The sequence below is a fragment of the Salvelinus fontinalis genome, chromosome 29 (genome assembly GCF_029448725.1).
Source record: "Salvelinus fontinalis isolate EN_2023a chromosome 29, ASM2944872v1, whole genome shotgun sequence".
NCBI lineage: Eukaryota > Metazoa > Chordata > Actinopteri > Salmoniformes > Salmonidae > Salvelinus > Salvelinus fontinalis.
Genome location: NC_074693.1, coordinates 29,451,340 through 29,468,064, shown reverse-complemented (window position 1 = coordinate 29,468,064; position 16,725 = coordinate 29,451,340). Strand labels below are relative to the sequence as shown.

The 16,725-nt window shown below is 45.0% G+C and overlaps 2 protein-coding genes across 4 annotated transcripts; one reads left to right on the top strand and one right to left on the bottom strand.

Annotated features, from left to right (window-relative positions):
* Window positions 1–1,876: 1,876 nt before the first annotated feature.
* Window positions 1,877–4,446, bottom strand: LOC129827804 (SLC35A4 upstream open reading frame protein-like). 2 transcript variants are annotated; one of them, XM_055889004.1, is made up of 4 exons: window positions 4,271–4,446; window positions 3,764–3,862; window positions 3,455–3,589; window positions 1,877–3,005 (listed from the first exon to the last, which is right to left on the bottom strand). In XM_055889004.1, the coding sequence occupies exons 1-4, from the start codon at window positions 4,283–4,285 to the stop codon at window positions 2,961–2,963; spliced, it is 294 nt and encodes a 97-aa protein (XP_055744979.1). In that variant the 5' UTR covers window positions 4,286–4,446; the 3' UTR covers window positions 1,877–2,960. The 2 variants fall into 2 exon arrangements, with proteins under 2 accessions (XP_055744979.1, XP_055744978.1); XM_055889003.1 differs by having other exon boundaries at window positions 1,877–3,589; window positions 4,271–4,415.
* Window positions 4,447–4,583: 137 nt separating this feature from the next.
* On the top strand, window positions 4,584–16,465 carry hmgxb3 (HMG box domain containing 3). 2 transcript variants are annotated; one of them, XM_055889000.1, is made up of 21 exons: window positions 4,584–4,787; window positions 5,532–5,676; window positions 7,104–7,278; window positions 8,856–9,030; window positions 9,142–9,666; window positions 9,796–9,903; window positions 10,075–10,206; window positions 10,354–10,634; window positions 10,810–10,922; window positions 11,025–11,105; window positions 11,298–11,380; window positions 11,480–11,581; window positions 11,742–11,888; window positions 12,133–12,458; window positions 12,636–12,895; window positions 13,053–13,237; window positions 13,471–13,690; window positions 13,848–13,981; window positions 14,088–14,207; window positions 14,428–14,637; window positions 14,831–16,465. In XM_055889000.1, the coding sequence occupies exons 3-21, from the start codon at window positions 7,127–7,129 to the stop codon at window positions 15,434–15,436; spliced, it is 3,960 nt and encodes a 1,319-aa protein (XP_055744975.1). In that variant the 5' UTR covers window positions 4,584–4,787; window positions 5,532–5,676; window positions 7,104–7,126; the 3' UTR covers window positions 15,437–16,465. The 2 variants fall into 2 exon arrangements, with proteins under 2 accessions (XP_055744975.1, XP_055744974.1); XM_055888999.1 differs by lacking the exon at window positions 5,532–5,676.
* The last annotated feature ends 260 nt before the right edge of the window (window positions 16,466–16,725 follow it).

Here is a 16,725-nt window from a genome sequence, read left to right as displayed (position 1 = left end):
GGACCCTCGTTCTTTGAACCTTCCCTGCATATCTTACCAGCGTTTTCCAGTGTCACACCTTTCACCACCATGTTAATCTCTCCCCACCCTCATCCCCAGGTCTTCAGGGTGTACAGGTAGGTGAGTGAGGAGTAGAGGAGGGTGTCAGAGGGGAGGTACAGGACTCTTAATGCTGGAGGCCATACAGGATGCAGTCTGCCTGTCCTCAGAACCAACAGCTACAGGCAGACAACAAACGGCACCGCAAAGGTGACTTACTCACCCGTATGACACTTGTATAACATACGGTGTCTTCAGAAAGTATCCACATTTTGTTGTATTACAGCCTGAAATAAAAATTTAGTAAATTTATATTTTTTTGCCACTGGCCTACACACAATACCCCATAATGTCAAAGTGGAATTATGTTTAGACATTTTTACTAATTGATAAAAAATGTGTCAATAAGTATTCAACCCCTTTGTTATGGCAAGCCTAAAATAAGTTCAGGAGTAAACATTTGCTTAACAAGTCGCATGAGAAGTTGCATGGACTCACTGAGTGCAATAATAGTCTTTAACATTCTTTTTTTATGACTACCTCATCTCTGTACCCCACACATATAATTCATTATCTGTAAGGTCCTTCAGTCGAGCAGTGAATTTCAAACACAGATTCAACCACAAAGACCAGGGAGGTTTTCCAATGCCTCGCAAAGAACAGCACCTATTGGTAGATGGGTAAAAATTAAGAAAGCAGACATTGAATATCCCTTTGAGCATGATGAGGTTATTAATTACACTTTGGATGGTGTGTCAATACACCCAGTCACTACAAAGATACAGGCGTCCTTGCTAACTCAGTGACCAGAGAGGAAGGACGCTCAGGGTGACTTTAAAACAGGTACAAAGTTGAATGGCTGTGATAGGAGAAAACTGAGGATGGATCAACAACAAGAAGGAAACCTGTACAGAATAAAACTATTCCAAAACATGGATCCTGTTTGCAATAAGGCAACTAAATCTGCCAAAAATGGCACAAATAAATTTACTTTTACATCCTGAATACAAAGTTAGGTTTGGGGCAAATACAACACGTCACCAACACAACATATTTTCAAGCATGGTGGTGGCTGGATCATGTTATGGGTATGCTTGTCATCGGCAAGGACTAGGGAGTTTTTTTAGGATAGAAAGAAACCGAATGGAGTTAAGCACAGGAAAATCAGAGGAAAACTTGGTTCAGTCTGCTTTCCAACAGACACTGGGAGACAAATTCACCTTTCAGCAGGACAATAACCTAAAACACAAATCCAAATATGTTGCTTACAAAGACAACATTGAATGTTCCTGAGTGGCCTAGTTACAGTTTTGACTTAAATCGACATAAATATCTATTGCAAACTTGATCATTGCTGGACAGCCATACTCAACAACCAACTTGACAGAGCTTGAATGTGGCAGGGCTTGCAAAATATTACAGACTGTTTTGGAGGATGGGCATTGGCTAATTGAGTGACTGTCAGTGACTGACATTACAAGAGAAAAACTGCTGATACACACAGCTAAATGTCTAAATTGCACCTTGTTAATTCTACTATTCAAACTCTCAACAGTAAGTTTAGACACCGACTCGGGGAATTCATCCGAGGTCCTACAAAAGGCCCCATCCCTGTCCTAGATCCTAATTTAAGAAAATGTATTTTAAATCACTGAAATAATGATGGATTTCATTGCTATTGCATACATTAAGTATTTATTAAACCTAGTTCATCCAAAAATCTGTATCTGTAAATGTTCTTTCCCTCTGTAGCATTGGCTGAGCTAAAGGACATCCTGTGTGCGGGATGAACTCATGGGACAGGGTATCCAAGCAACAGTGAGAAAAAGGGAAAATGTGAATTTATGGCATTTTATTTTGAATAGAAAACACCAAAAAATAAAATATTTCAGAAAAACTTTCTGCACCATTTTACTTGTCAGGGGAAATGATAAATGCTTGTAAAATGACCATACTGACAATCCTAGCACCACTCAAGTGTTGTGTAATGTAGAAATAATGTAGACGTATTACCCAAACCCAACTATTTATATTAGTCCACCAATGATATATTGAAGAAAAGACAAGTATGAATATTGCAGAATTCAATTAAACTGGAAAACAAAGGCTAGTGAAAAGTAGGCAGTGTGCATTATGGGTAGCAAATAAACCAGTGACAATGTGATGGAAGGGTCTGCAAGACTCACCTAAAGTGCAGCTTCTATTGCATAATTTTAATCTTCAAATAATTAACTAAATAAACCATCTGGGACATTAAATGAAAAATACTATGAGTCACTAAAGTAAAATTATATATATAAATAAATGCATCATAAAAAAATTAAAAACATTCCAACCTGAATGTCAATGTATCATCTGGTAAATAATGCTGCCAGAGATTGTGGTGGAGCAGTGGAATGGGAGTTTACAGAGGTCCACTGTCCATAACACAGGTATGTTCAGGCAGAGTCCTGCTACCTGTAGTACAGCTAGGCTGCCAGGCTGATCATAGAAGTGGGTAACAGAAAGAAGGGGGTGAACTGCAAGCCCAGTAGAACCCAGGATGGGAGGGTGTTGGCCAGCATAGAGCAGGAGATGACAAATAGCCTGGGGATGCCACTACCATAGTTCAGCAGTACTGACATCAGCAACCCATTAGCTGCCTGCCACAATGGCCCACACCACCCCGAGTAATCCTCCAGGAAACCCTGTTCTCCCCCCCATGCTGGAGAGGTGGAAAACCCTGTTGATGGCCACTCCAAACACATGCAGGTACAGGGGTAGTCGCTGGCTCTTCAGCAACCGCTCTGTGTAGATGGCTACTAGCCCTGAGATGAAATAGTAGACCAGCACAAGGCCTCAGGCTGTGATGTGAAGGCTGGGACTCGCCTGGTCCTCAGCCTAGCGACAGGGAGGGTCGTGCAGGGCAGACAGGTACCCAGTCAGGCGCAGAGTGGCCAGGAGGACTCCCCTTCATCCACCACCTGCTGCAACAGGGACCCAGACCCCATGTTCTGAAAATCAATTAGGCCTAGATGGCTGCACCAGGCAATGTTACTAAGGCAAGCAGTCAAACACCCCTGCAATGTAACCTTACACTCAAGGCACATAACCTTATCCCCTTTTACACACTTTATAATCTGATCAGCAGAGAGAATAACAGATATTTTCCCAGGGCACTGACAGATTCACCCTTTAACATTTGCACAAAATCCAAAGCAAACACACTCTTTCAGACCAAAATCCAGTTAAAAACAAATATTATTTTTTACAGTATACAAAGGAGAGGTTTGAGCCTCTGAAAAAGAGACATGGTGGTTGTGCCCCAAACCTCAGGCAGTTAGAAGATGAAGCCTAGGCCTGGTTCTTCCCATTACTTGGGTCCTTTTCTAAACAAACTCATATAGTCTTTCAGAGTGCTTTCGATGTTGGGAACCTGATAGTTCTGTGCAGCGTAGATGCCTGTGAATGTTCCCAGTAGCACTCCTATAACAGCTGAGGAGCGGAGCTTGGCCACCATATAGCCAGCCAGGAAGCCCTTCAGGAAGGGAGATGCCAGCACAGAGCCCCCCTGAAGAATAGGAAACAGTCAGGACAAAGGATGCACACAAAATACAAAAATATGCCTTAATATTACAACTCTTTAATGATAAATAATTATTTGTTGATTTTTCCGGACTGAGTATGTTCTGTTTCATAAGGTGACATTTCACCTACTTTTTAACTTTGGATAATAACAACATACCTGCGGGATTCCTTCTACAAATTCACTCTCCACACGTTTCTGGATCTCTTCCAGCTGATTCTTGAGCTGGTTGAGATCCTTCATCTGTTTGAAAGGATCCTAGAACACATACAAATAAGTTACACATTCAATGCAATGAGCATAGGTAACACTAACTGAGGCTTTTGCACCACACTGCCTTTTACACCAGCATCAACAAAACACCAAATTATGGAATTTATCGTGGAAGAATGGTGTCGCATCGCTCCAGTTAAAAGAGACTTGTAGAATCTATGCCACGGCGCAGTCAAGCTGTTCTGGCGACTCATGGTGGCTCAACGCCCTATTAAGACACTTTATGTTGATGTATCTGTATTTTATTTTTCTACACACCCGAATACCAACAACCCGGCCTGTCCGGTTTTGAGTTAAAGCAAGTTGCTGTAGGAAGAGCAGTGGTCTAAATCACGCTGTTCTGATATATATATAGAAACAAATAATACGATTGAAGCAAAAATCACCACTCACCTTGTCATCCGCCATTTTTTGCTCGATTGAATGCTCTGTTATCTACTCGTATGCCTGGAGTGCAAAGCAATATCAGAGCAATTTATCTTGCCTGGAACATTATTTGCTTTTGCGTAAAGTTGTACTGATTGCAAGTCAGTTGAGCTAGTTTACCTCTTGCCCATTAAGGTGGATATGGACCGGGTACACTGATCCTAGATCTGTGCTTTATGGAAACGTCTACCTCTTCCAGTTCACGCATTGCTTTCACGTGTCTAAAACGTAGTTACTGATTGGCCTTTTTTTGTTCATTCCTTCACTGGATTGGTTGACAACCATAACAACACAGCGCCATGTTGCTGCAAGACTAGGACAAATCGAGTGCTTTGAGGCCCTTAGATTAAAAACAAATTAGCCCAGTTTAAGGCAAAATATAGAGAAATATACATATTCTTGGCAATGTGAGCGATGCAGTTCAATTTCAGGGTCGTTTGAAGCTATCTCAGATCTAGTTTGAGAGTTCTTCGGGGCAACAGAGGTAAGGGTTCAACAAGGAGGCTTCTCATTGGATAATTTGCCGAGTCTGCAGTCAGTATAAGGATACACGAATAATCAGAGAATGTCATGGGAGGGAGAATAATTACAAAGTTGTATCCGCTGTCGCTGTGTTGTTGTTTTCCGTACTTTATTTGCAACTTTTGTAGGTTTGCATTTAACTCTACTTCACTGTCGTTTCCCGGGAAAGTCCATAGTCACATTTCTTCCCCACGTGCACTACAGTGGCGGTCGGTGCCTTAAATTGAGGGAGGACGATTTATTTTTATGAGCATGGCTTTATGTCTATTACAGCATATTGGATGACTGTCAATCATATTCCATTCACCCAGTTCAATGTGACATCGGTTTAGGCTACTACATGATACTAAAATGTTCTATATAACCATCATGAGGTTGCTACAACCTAGCCTATAAATGAAAGTTCACAACATAAGTGCACACAGGTCGAGAGAAATGTACTAATTGAGGGTGTAATTCACGGGAGGCTGGTGGAACCTTAATTTGGGAGGACCGGCACATAGTAATGGCTGGAATGGAATTAAATGGTTCCATGTGTTTGATACCATTCCATTTACTCCATTCGAGCCATTATTATGAGCTGACCTGCCCTCAGCAGCCTCCTGTGGTGTAATCATTAGTCCAACAGTTGTAAACGAGAATTTCTACTGGACAAATTCAGGTATGTTTATCCCCGTTTAGTTCTGTTTGCTTCCGTTTTCAACAGAATCGGCAGAATGAAGACCCCATGAGCACACGTGAACATTGTTCACTTTCATAGAAGCCACGTTGTATTCATTCTCGCATCTACGCACCGTCCTCATCTTTTCCCTTCGCTTGTGGACTTCAATACATTATCTGTATGTGACCAGGTGAAAAAAACTTTCCTAGCCAAACCATATCATAACGGCTACACAGGCTACATCGTTGTCACCATATTAAAGTAATATCATAATCAACATAGCTAATAGAACTAAAGTGTTAGTAAACCCACTACAATCATGCAGTAACGTTCGTGTAGAGTCAGTAAGAAGTTTAGCAGTTACACCGGCAGGCCCCGGTGGCAATAAATTAGTAAAACCAAAAGCTTACCTTGACTTGGAAGAGTTCCCATTTTGTGTTGGATAGCCAAAGCCAGCTAGCTAACATAGGATCCCTCTGATTGAGCCGGTGTTTGAGTAGGCTAAACTAGCTAGCTGCATTCGCTAGCTAAGTAAGTGAAAGTGAAAAAGAATGATGAAATATCTCTCTCTTGCTTCGCCTGCATTTTTGAAGAAATTGGTTCCAAGCTGTTCAACTATTGTCTTTCTCTCTCTTTGAGTGAACTACTCACCACGTTTTATGCACTGCAGTGCTAGCTAGCTGTAGCTTATGCTTTCAGTTCTAGATTCATTCTTTGATCCTTTGATTGGGTGGACAATGTGTCAGTTCATGCTGCAAGAGCTCTGATAGGTTGGAAGACGTCCTCCGGAAGTTGTTATAATTACTGTGTAAGTTTATGGAAGGTGGTGAGAACCATGACCCTCCTAGGTTTTGTATTCTCAATGTACTCAGAGGAGGATGGAAGCTATCTGTCCTCCAGTTTCACCATGGTGCTACCCTACAGAGTGCTGTTGAGGCTACTGTAGACCTTCATTGCGAAACTGTGTTTTAATAAATTATTTGGTCACGTGAATATATTTAGTATAGTTTTATTTAAAAAGGATAACTTTTTTTATGTTTTACTATTTGAATGGAATTCACTGAGGAGGATAGTCCTCCCCTTCCTCGTCTGAGGAGCCTCCACTGGTGCGCTGTCAGGCAGGTAGTCTGCTGTTGTCTTCTGTCAACTCTTCCTTGTTTCAATGTTGCCACGGCTTGAGTTTGCACAGCTGCTAGGTCCTTTTATCTCTTGTTTTGAAGGCCATACATTTATCTACATTGCCATAACATAATTCTGATATATATTTTATTTTTATTTACCTCAAGCAAGTCAGTTGAGAACACATTCTTATTTACAATAACAGCCTAGGAAAAGTGGGTTAACTGCCTTGTTCAAGGGCAGAACGACAGATTTTTACCTTGTCAGCTCGTGGGATTCGATCTAGCAACCTTTCGGTTACTGGCCCAACGCTCTAACCACTAGGCTACCTGCCTAATGATAGCCTACATGTTATATTTTCCTTATCATGATTGTGCTCGTTGTATTAATAAACAATGTACATACCTCCTGTAGCCCTAATACCTATCCCCTTGTCGTTATTTGTTCTGTTTCACATGGACACAAAATAAATGAATCAATGTTACTGAACCTCCCCAGGCTCTCCTCGGCTCCCTTTAGCCATGGAGACCATGGAGGTGTATGAAGAGACTGATCGGAGGATGACAGAGGAGGTGGAGAGCTGCTACACCCTCATGGAGGTCACCTCTCCCAAGAAGAGGAAGAAGAACAAGGCTCAGAAGGGGGAGATCATGGAGAAACCCAAAAAACCCAGGTAGTCTACCTACTGCTCCCAAACAATCAAACACCACTATCAATGCAGATGGGCCGTATTTAATATTGACCCCGAAAACAGTTTTTCACTGGCGAGAATCCTCAAGGTCCTTGAATATCTTTGTAATCAGTGATGACATAAAACTGAGGGACACACATTGTACTAGTAAAGCATAGCCTTCTTTGTTTTTATTGATCTATACAATATATTAAATACGTTTTTTTCACTGTCTAGCATTCAAAATAATAGATAGATACTTTTGGCCATGTAGTGTAAGTGGAAGCCTGCTCGTCAAACATCTCATTCCAAAATCATGGGCATTAATATGGAGTTGGTCCCTCCCTTTGCTGCTATAACTGCCTCTACTCTTCTGGGAAGGCTTTCCACTAGATGTTGGAACATTGCTGCAGGGACTTGCTTTCATTCAGCCACAAGAGCATTAGTGAGGTCGGGCACTGATGTTGGGCGATTAGGCCTGGCTCGCAGTTGGCGTTCCAATTCATCCCAAAGGTGTTCGATGGGGTTGAGGTCAGGGCTCTGTGCAGGCCAGTCAAGTTATTCCACGCCGATCATGACAAACCATTTCTGTATGGACCTCGCTTTGTGCACGGGGGAATTATCATGCCGAAACAGGAAAGGGCCTTCCTTAAACTGTTGCCAAAAAGTGGGAAGCACAGAATCATCTAAGATTTCCCTTCACGTGAACTAAGGGGCCTAGCCCGAAACATGAAAAACAGCCCCAGACCATTATTCCTCCTCTACCAAACTTTACAGTTGGCACTATGCATTGGGGCAGGTAGTGTTCTCCTGACATCCGCCAAAACTATGCGCTTCAGCACTCAGCGGTCCCATTCTGTGAGCTTGTGAGGCCTCACACTTTGCAGCTGAGCCGTTGTTGCTCCAAGATGTTTCCACTTCACAATAACAGCACTTACAGTTGACCGGAGTAGCTCTAGCTGGGCCGAAATTTGACCAACTGACTTGTTGGAAGGGTGGCATCCTATGACGGTGCCACGTTGAAAGTCACTGAGCTCTTCAGTAATGTTCAGTAATGTTTGTCTATGGAGATTGCATGGATGTGTGCTCAATTTTATACACATGTCAGCAATGGTTGTGGCTGAAATAGCCAAATCCACTAATTTGAAGGGATTCCACATACTTTTGGCCATGTAGTGTATCTCTAAATCCCCAAGACATGTCACTACACCAATGGGACAAGCCAATTTGCCCCCATTACTTTCTACAATGCATACAAAGAGGTGTGTTGCAGTATAAAGGACTTACATATGTTTTCTTATTAAATAACGGTTAAATAAAACAGAACATGTATTATTTGTCATGTGTTTGTCATTGTAAAGGTTTTTAACATGGTGCCAAAGTTGAGTGAAGGCATTTACCACCGCAATTCAAGAACGACCCAGATGACATACTATTTTCACACTGACTGAGTGCACTTGATTTGGAATGCCTGGCTAGGCGGAGAAAGCTAAACCAAGTGACCCAATCTTTGTGTTGAGTTGACTGCTGTATGAGTCAAGATGACATTTATTGATCACGTTTTGATCTGTCAACTCCAGATCAGCCTACCTGCTGTACTACTTTGATGTGCACCAGACCATGCAGCAGGAGTTCCCCAGCCTGCCCCAGTCTGAGATCAACAAGAGGATCAGTGTGAGCTGGAAGAGGCTCAACGTGGCAGAAAAGGGCTACTACCTGGAGAAGGCCAAGCTGGAGAAGGAAGGGACGGAGACGGTACGGTTACCTCATATTTAAACCAGTGTGTCTGGTATCTAAGATCATGTGGTCAGGAAAAACTCCTAGTCATAATGATAATACTATTCCATCTCTCTGTATCCTCCGTAGTCATCTATGGGCCCTTCCCAGGAGCTCCCAGGCTTCCGTAGGATCCTCCCCAGGGCCAACTACGTCCTCCTGCCCAAGGGGGCCATGTCAGATGACAGGACAAGCTCCCAGCTGGAGGTGTGTATGGAGGGTCTGGACTCTCCCGTGGGGGAAGGGGTGATGCCCTCCCTGTCCCTTGGTTCCCCCCAGTACCCTCCCTTGGTGCTGGGCTGCGAGGTGGAGCTGTCGGAGCAGTGCATCGCCATCGAGGGCCTGACAGACGAAAAGACTGTGACCCTAACACACTCCGGGGCCCTGCAGGGGGTCCTCTCCTCATCATATCACTCCTCTTCCTCAGTCTCTGCCGCCCACGAATCCCACAATGCACCTCACCTGGCGTCAGCCGGTTTGCTGCTCAAGGAGGAGGAGCCCAGGATGGTGGGCGGGGGCTATAGTGTCATTGGAATGTCGACTGACGGGAGACGTGTGGGCGGGACGGTGGTGCAGCACGTGAAAACAGAGCTGGTCACCATCATACCCAATCAGGTTAGTTTGCAACGACACAGGGAGTTGGCTTACCTTACTGCTGATCATTCAACAGTCTAGGGTTACTATTCATTTGCCTTGTCTGTTTGTTCAATGCAGTAATGGTAGATAAAACACTTGTTTCCCCAGGATCTGATGGAGCACAGGACGTTGCCAGGAGCCAGCTCTGTAGCCTCTGTTGTCATGGTACCTGTAGGAGCTAGGGTGATACGGGACACTAATCCCTCATACAAACTGGTAAAACTACTCAGACTGATTTTCTTCCACTACATCAATTTACCGTCATCCAATTTTCTTTGATTAGATCATCAAGCAATATATTCAAATATACACACATGTCATTTGACCAGTCAGACATTCTCCATAACTAGCAGATTTTTACTAAAGCATCTTTGTTTCTGTCTCCAGTCGAATAAATACACCAGAAGAGGCCGGGGCAGCTGTCAGACAGCGGGCTGCTCCTTTGTCTACGTGACCCGTCACAAACCCCCCTTCTGCCCTGATTGTGGCAACCACCTGGGGGGCAAGTGGGTGCCCGCTGTAAGTCTACACATTCCCTGGCTTAAATGTCTCTTCCATCATAATTTGAATGTTGAAGTAAAGATTACTTTTTATTGGTAGGAGAATAATGAGTCGTACACTTAACAGTTTCGAGGTATGACAAACTTTCCACGTTTTCCATCTCAGGCGGTGAAGGCTCCAGGTGCTGCTGCTTCATTCAAGACGTATGCCCAGAAACCACCAACAAACCCTGGGGACCTCCCTAAGACTAGTGTGCTTCCCTCTGATGATCAGAACATTAAGGTGTCTGGATGGCGGAAGGGAGGGAGAGGACCGCGGGAGCCCAGAGGACAAGTGCAGCAGCGTGCAGTTACACCAGGACCACCACTAGAGGGAGGCAGAGCCATCAGCCAGGGAGTCATACAGCCTGCTCCAGCGGTGTCAGGGACACAGACAACTACTATGATGTGAGCATCTAGTTCTTTAATTTAGCCCTTCTTTGATGGTTTATCATTTAATGGTCACATTGAGAAACCATTTTTCAAACAAGCCCTGTGAGAGTATTTCTCTTAGTGGGCTTCATGTTTTGATTGGTTAAAGAGAATGTTTTTTTAAAGTTTCAGCTGTTCTGTCTTTGAGCAGAGCTTTGGTTGGAACACATGTGACTGGTGCCAGGGTCAAAGTACAGGAAAGGAGCAGTGTGATTGGTCAAAAGCGACCTGTGAGAGCCATCCTCCCTGCCCCATTCAACACAGGTGGGCACTGCTGTGGACAGATACAAAAACCCTATTTCAGGTCAGTCTGTTAAGATGAATGCTGTCTGGGGTGTAAACACACATTTGTCTCTCTGAAACTAGGCCGGGCCGTGGTCCAGTGGATTACTGTCCCTCCTAATAAAGGCAAAGTTGAGGAGACCACCTGCAGCAAATCAACCACAGGTATGATATACACACCCACATGTACCTATACAATATGTTTTAATGATAAAATGGTTGTATTTTATCATGGTTACTCAAGCCAAGCTAAAGGTACTCGTTTTCAAAGTGGTTACATGGATCTAAGGGAAGTGACACTAGTTGTTTCTGAGGTAAACGAGCGTGTTTGATGTGGTGATTGTGTTTGGACCACAGAGCTCAGTGAGATGATCGCAGGTTTGAAACCTAACACTCTGAAACAGCTCGGCCAGATCGTGACAACAACGCCTCTGGAACAGGTACACACACACACACGTACACGTACACACACACACAGAGCTGAAACATGCTGATTAAGTGTTTGTCTCCAGGTTTCTCAGTGTTGTTTTGTCCTATAGACTCTCCCTACTCCTGTGGACAGAAGCCAGTATATTGTTACTGATAAAGTGGGGAAAATCCTCTCAGTGGTTCCTCTCAAACAGAACTCTACCTCCACACTGGTTAGTGGGACCTTTTTAACTACATTTTGGGGAGCATACGCCATCCACACACGTCCTCTTGCAGGCTCAGTGTAGTCTGTATAACTGGATGTCGTGTGTGTGTGTGTGTGTGTGTGTGTGTGTGTGTGTGTGTGTGTGTGTGTGTGTGCGTGTGTGTCAGGACCTGGGTCTGTCTACGGCGCGGGGCAGGGGTCGCTGTAAGAACCCGTCATGTGGCTATGTCTATAAGAACAGACACAAGCCTGCGGAGTGCCCCTGCTGTGGCTTGGAGCTGTCCAGGAAGAACGCCAAGGGCTCCAAGGCACAGGTCAGTCTGGAGAGTATCCCACTATGGGTGCGTCTGAAATGGCACCCTATCGGGCTTTGGTCAAAAATAGTGCACTTTATAGGGAATTGGGTGCCATTTAGGATGCTGTCTATGTTTTGGTGTTGTTGTATTTCTCTCCGTGTCTGTCTGAATTCTTCCTCATCTCTCTGTTCTCATCCTCCAACCCTCTTTCTGTTATTTTCCCTCATCCTATCACCCTCCTCTCTCTCTCTCACTCACTCAGGGTGGTTCAGTAGCTCTGTTAGATCCGTACCGGACCCTGTCCCCAGCCCAGAGGGAGCTTCAGCGCCAGTCCACCCTGCAGCTGCTGCGTCAGGCCCTGCAGATCTCTGAGAGTGAGGCTGAGCTCCATGATACCCTGGCTCTCATCCAGGAACTCAACTCTACCCAGGTGGTCCTCACCACCACCACCCAGGCCGGGGACCAGGTGTTAGGGGAAGGGGAGGGCCTGGGGGAGGTGCAGGTCCAGTCAGGCTGGCCGCGGTTCTATGAGTCTGCAGCCACACACTGTGCTCTGTGTCACTACCCGCTATTCAAGGGAGGACAGAGGTGAGAAGAAGATTTGTTTGTGTAGTTTTGGGTTTATTGTGGCTCGGGTTGGACATTTCTGGACATTTTTCATATTTCATAGTGTGGTTTCAGGAAAGGTCTCTCTGGTGTTTTGTACCATAGTTCTTTAGCAGGGCAGGTCTCTCTATCATGTCTCTCTGGTGTTCTGTACCATAGTTCTTTAGCAGGGCAGGAGGACTGCTGGCTGTTGACTGACTCTCTGATCCAGACAGCCTCTCTCCAGCTGAAGGTGTGTCTCAACCCCCAATGTCTGGCCCTGCACAGCTTCACCGACCTCCACCCAGGTCTGTTCAACGTTGGCAACAGGTTGCTGGTGAGTCTGGACCTGTTCTTTAAGATCCGGAGTCAGGTCAGACTGGGCCGGCATCCTAACCAGATAGTCAGGACCATCCTGGACCACATCCACAACCACGCTGGTAAGACTTCGTTGGAGCAACATACAATTCAGAGGGTTTTCAACAGAGTTCTGTTCATGTCCACCCTTCTCAAACTTCATCTATTATCTCTGTTGTCTTTCTCCTCTCTTCATCCAACCCTCGCTCTCGCTCTCTCCCCCCCCCCCCCATCAATCAGTCCACACTCTGAGTCCTGAGGAGTTGGCCCATGTCCAGGAGCTGCTGGTTAGTGGCTACTGGGCCTTTGAGTGTCTGACTGTGAGGGATTACAACGACATGATCTGTGGTGTGTGTGGCATCGCCCCCAAGATGGAGATCGCCCAGCGGTACACACACAACGTGCTGGAGCTTAGGAATGTGGAGGTGAGAGAGATGGGAGAGACTGAGGAGACGGGAGGTCAGGGGGAGACTGAGGAGACGGCAGGTCAGGGGGAGATTGAAAAGAGCCACAGATCCAAACCGTCAAAATAAAGAATTAAAGATGATTTTCTTTACTTAATTTGTTTTAGCCTGCCTGATTCCAGGACAGTCATGCTGTCTGGAGTGCATAGTGGTGTAGTCATGATGATACCTGTGTTTCGCTCTCCCTCCTGTAGTTTACGTGGCCAGACTTCGGGGCTCCAGACAAGGTGCATGTGGATGACTTCTGGCTGACCATGGAGAGTGAGGCCATCGAGCAGGCAGCATTCCCCTGCAGCGTCCCCATCACCCGGGTCGACGCCTCCATCATCGCCCCCTTCATCCCACCACTAATGAGGAGCTCCACTGTCATCAACACAGAGAAGGACAAGGCCCTGCTCCTCACACAGCACACAGGTAGGAAGTCACTCTCTCAGGGCTGGGGAATAAGCCAATCACTGGAAGGATAAACATCATTCTCAAGTCTTTCAGATACTTCATGGATCATTACTTGTTTATCAATAATAAATAAACATGTAAGTGTGTAAAATTCTAGTGTGTGTGTGTTTTCCAGGTGACCCATCAGTTCTGGTGCGTCTGATCCACGAGGGCCAACTCAGACCGGACCGAATGGACGAGCACAGTGCAGAGGAGCTCAAAGCCATACTGGAATGCTGTGGAGAGATCACTGCACCAGAGAGCAACAAGGTATAGATCAACCCTGTGTGTCTGTGATATCTCTATGTATGTATATTTCTGGTTTGATTGTGTGTGTTTAGGAGATTGACACATGTCTCTTCTCTCTCTGTGTCAGGATGAGTTGCTGGTCTCTCTGATCTCCCTGTGTGCGTGTGTTCAGAACGGCCTCTCCACGGCCCCCCAGCCCCCTCCACACCTCACAGCAGGCAAGCTGTCCAAGATCTGCCCCCATCAGGTAACCGCACACATCTCACCCATCAATATCAATCAATAAATCAATCAGTCGTCCACCAGAATCCGTTCAACTATTACTCTGTCAATCAAGCATTTAGTCTGTCAGTCAAAATGATAGGGTAGCCAATCAGGCCTTGCACAATAACAAAATCTATTGACCAATAAAAACATAATGAGAACCAGACAGATGATAGAAGACTACTTTTCCCATACTCCTCCAGGTGGTGTGTGGTTCCAAGTACCTGGTGAAGGGTGAGACTGCACGCGACCACGTGGACCTACTGGTGTCCTCCCGGTATTGGCCTCCCGTCTACGTTACCGACTCTGCCCGCCAGGTGGCGCTGTGTACAGACGTGCAGTACCCTGAGCTGGCCTCCACCATGTGGGGCAGGAACCAGGGCTGCTTCTCTGACCCCATGGACAAACCAGAGGTAAGCCCTCACACTGAGCATGGAAAGGGCTTAGTTATTGACGTCTGATTATTGTACTAGGAGGGTAACCGAGGTTAAATCAGGATGGTGTCGGAAGGTTTTCTTAACCTGTAATATGCTGATTTGACGATACAATTTGATATTGTGGTATTTGATCTGTGGTATTGTTGTTTATCTCACCTCTCTCCATCAGTTTGTGTCGTGTGCTGAGCTACAGGACCAGCCTTACAGTGCTGACCTGTCCTCCGTGGTGGAGAACCCCCAGGTCCACCCTGTCACCAAGTCCTCTTCCCGCTGGATAGTGCACCCTGCTGGGCCTACAGATGGCCAGGAGCCCCCCTGTCTGGACCACCACTCAATGGGGCTCTGCAATGAGCTGGAACCTTACTGCAGTCTGGTACAAGACCTGGAGAGAGACAACGAGAAAGAAGAGGACGAAGGGAAGGAGGAGAGGAAGGATGGGTTCAAGGTTGAAGCCGAGGTAACAGAAGGGTCAGAGGTCACTGAGGAGGAATGTTCTGAGGGTTTGGTGACATCATTGCGGCGGCGGCCTTTGGCCTTTGACAACACGGCCTACTACTACCTGTACAACCGTCTGCAGGACTTCCTGTCCAGCCGGGAGGTGGTGGACCAGCAGATCAGCACAGTGTTGAAGGCCTGCCAGCCTGGGGAGGTGGTGATCAGGGATGCCCTCTACAGGCTGGGAGTGGCACAGATCAACACAGAGGAAGGGGAGGAGGAGGAAGGAGACGGGGGGGTGGAGGAAGACACTGGGTACGAGGAGGTGGTGATTCTCTGAGATTGACAGATTTTGGCTTTTTGGAGACTATCCAATGTAAACAAACCAATGTATTTCTCTGACATTTGGGGATATGTTTAATATTATGAACATATGGGCCACGTTATTATGAGGTAATCCTTTTTTAGAAAGAAGGCAATATATATATATATATATATATATGGAGATATCTGGTTCAGAAAATCTTGCGTGTAGTGCGGAGGCTGGTAGTCCTTGAATGTACTGTGCAAAAATATGCTTGAGTGTTTCCAAAGAAACAGAGGTGTTGCTGCTAACCAGACAGATAGTCTGTAACTTATCATCAGTCCAGCAGAGACTTTGTTGCTGGTTTGAAATGAAAGAATGGCACTTATTTTTCTTTGTGAGATGAGCAGAACCGGTAAAGAGTGTAAAAACCTGAATGTTACTAACTGCTCTCTGCTTTACTTTGACTGAAGGAAAGTTCACATAGTTTTAGAATAGATACAGTTTTAAAACATTGTTTATGTTGACTAACTTCATTATTGGAGTGCATAATGTTATTTTCTAGAAATATAATAATAATTCTAATTATTTAATAACTGTATTTAATGAGTCCTCGTGCTTTCTCATCCTTAGTAAGACCTTTCAAACTGTTCTATGCTATCTTCTTGTACCTCAGTTGTCACTCGTTGCCCTTTGGGCTGAAATGTATTCACGGTAAACAACCTTTCACATCTGCCTCATGGGCTGATGGAATCTGTAGTTCTTGTGGCCTTTGATTGTTTTTTGACTACAGGAGACTCTTGCCTGAGCTCCTATTGGAGGGGTGGCTCCGAATGTCAGCACTGTTCTATCATCTACTCTCAGCTGCTTGAATGGAATCTAAAGAAGACAATGATTGACTTGATGATGTAACTGTGATGGACATAGTTATTACAATTTGCGGATGTAACTTGATACCCCACTTAAGGGGGTAAGAAAATATATTGTGAATGTAGCCATTTCTGAATAATTTTGCTCAAGGAATTATAAATACAGCAAAAAAAGGATTTCCTAATGTTGAATCAAGTTTCTGTGGGATTGTTACTTCCTATTTAGGTGGTCTGGTATTGCTCAACCTCCCATGAGAACAGGGAATTAAGATTCAGAAGAATGCAGAGAAGGCATTTTCATCTGAAACGGGAACTGAGGTAAAAAATCACTGAAATGTAGCTTTTTGTTCACTGTCGTATGACGTACTATGGAGTAGGCTGAAATGTTGTTGAAACAAGTCCACAGGGAAATATAATGTGGTATATCCAAGGGAAGCTAGACGTCTTTATTTAAGT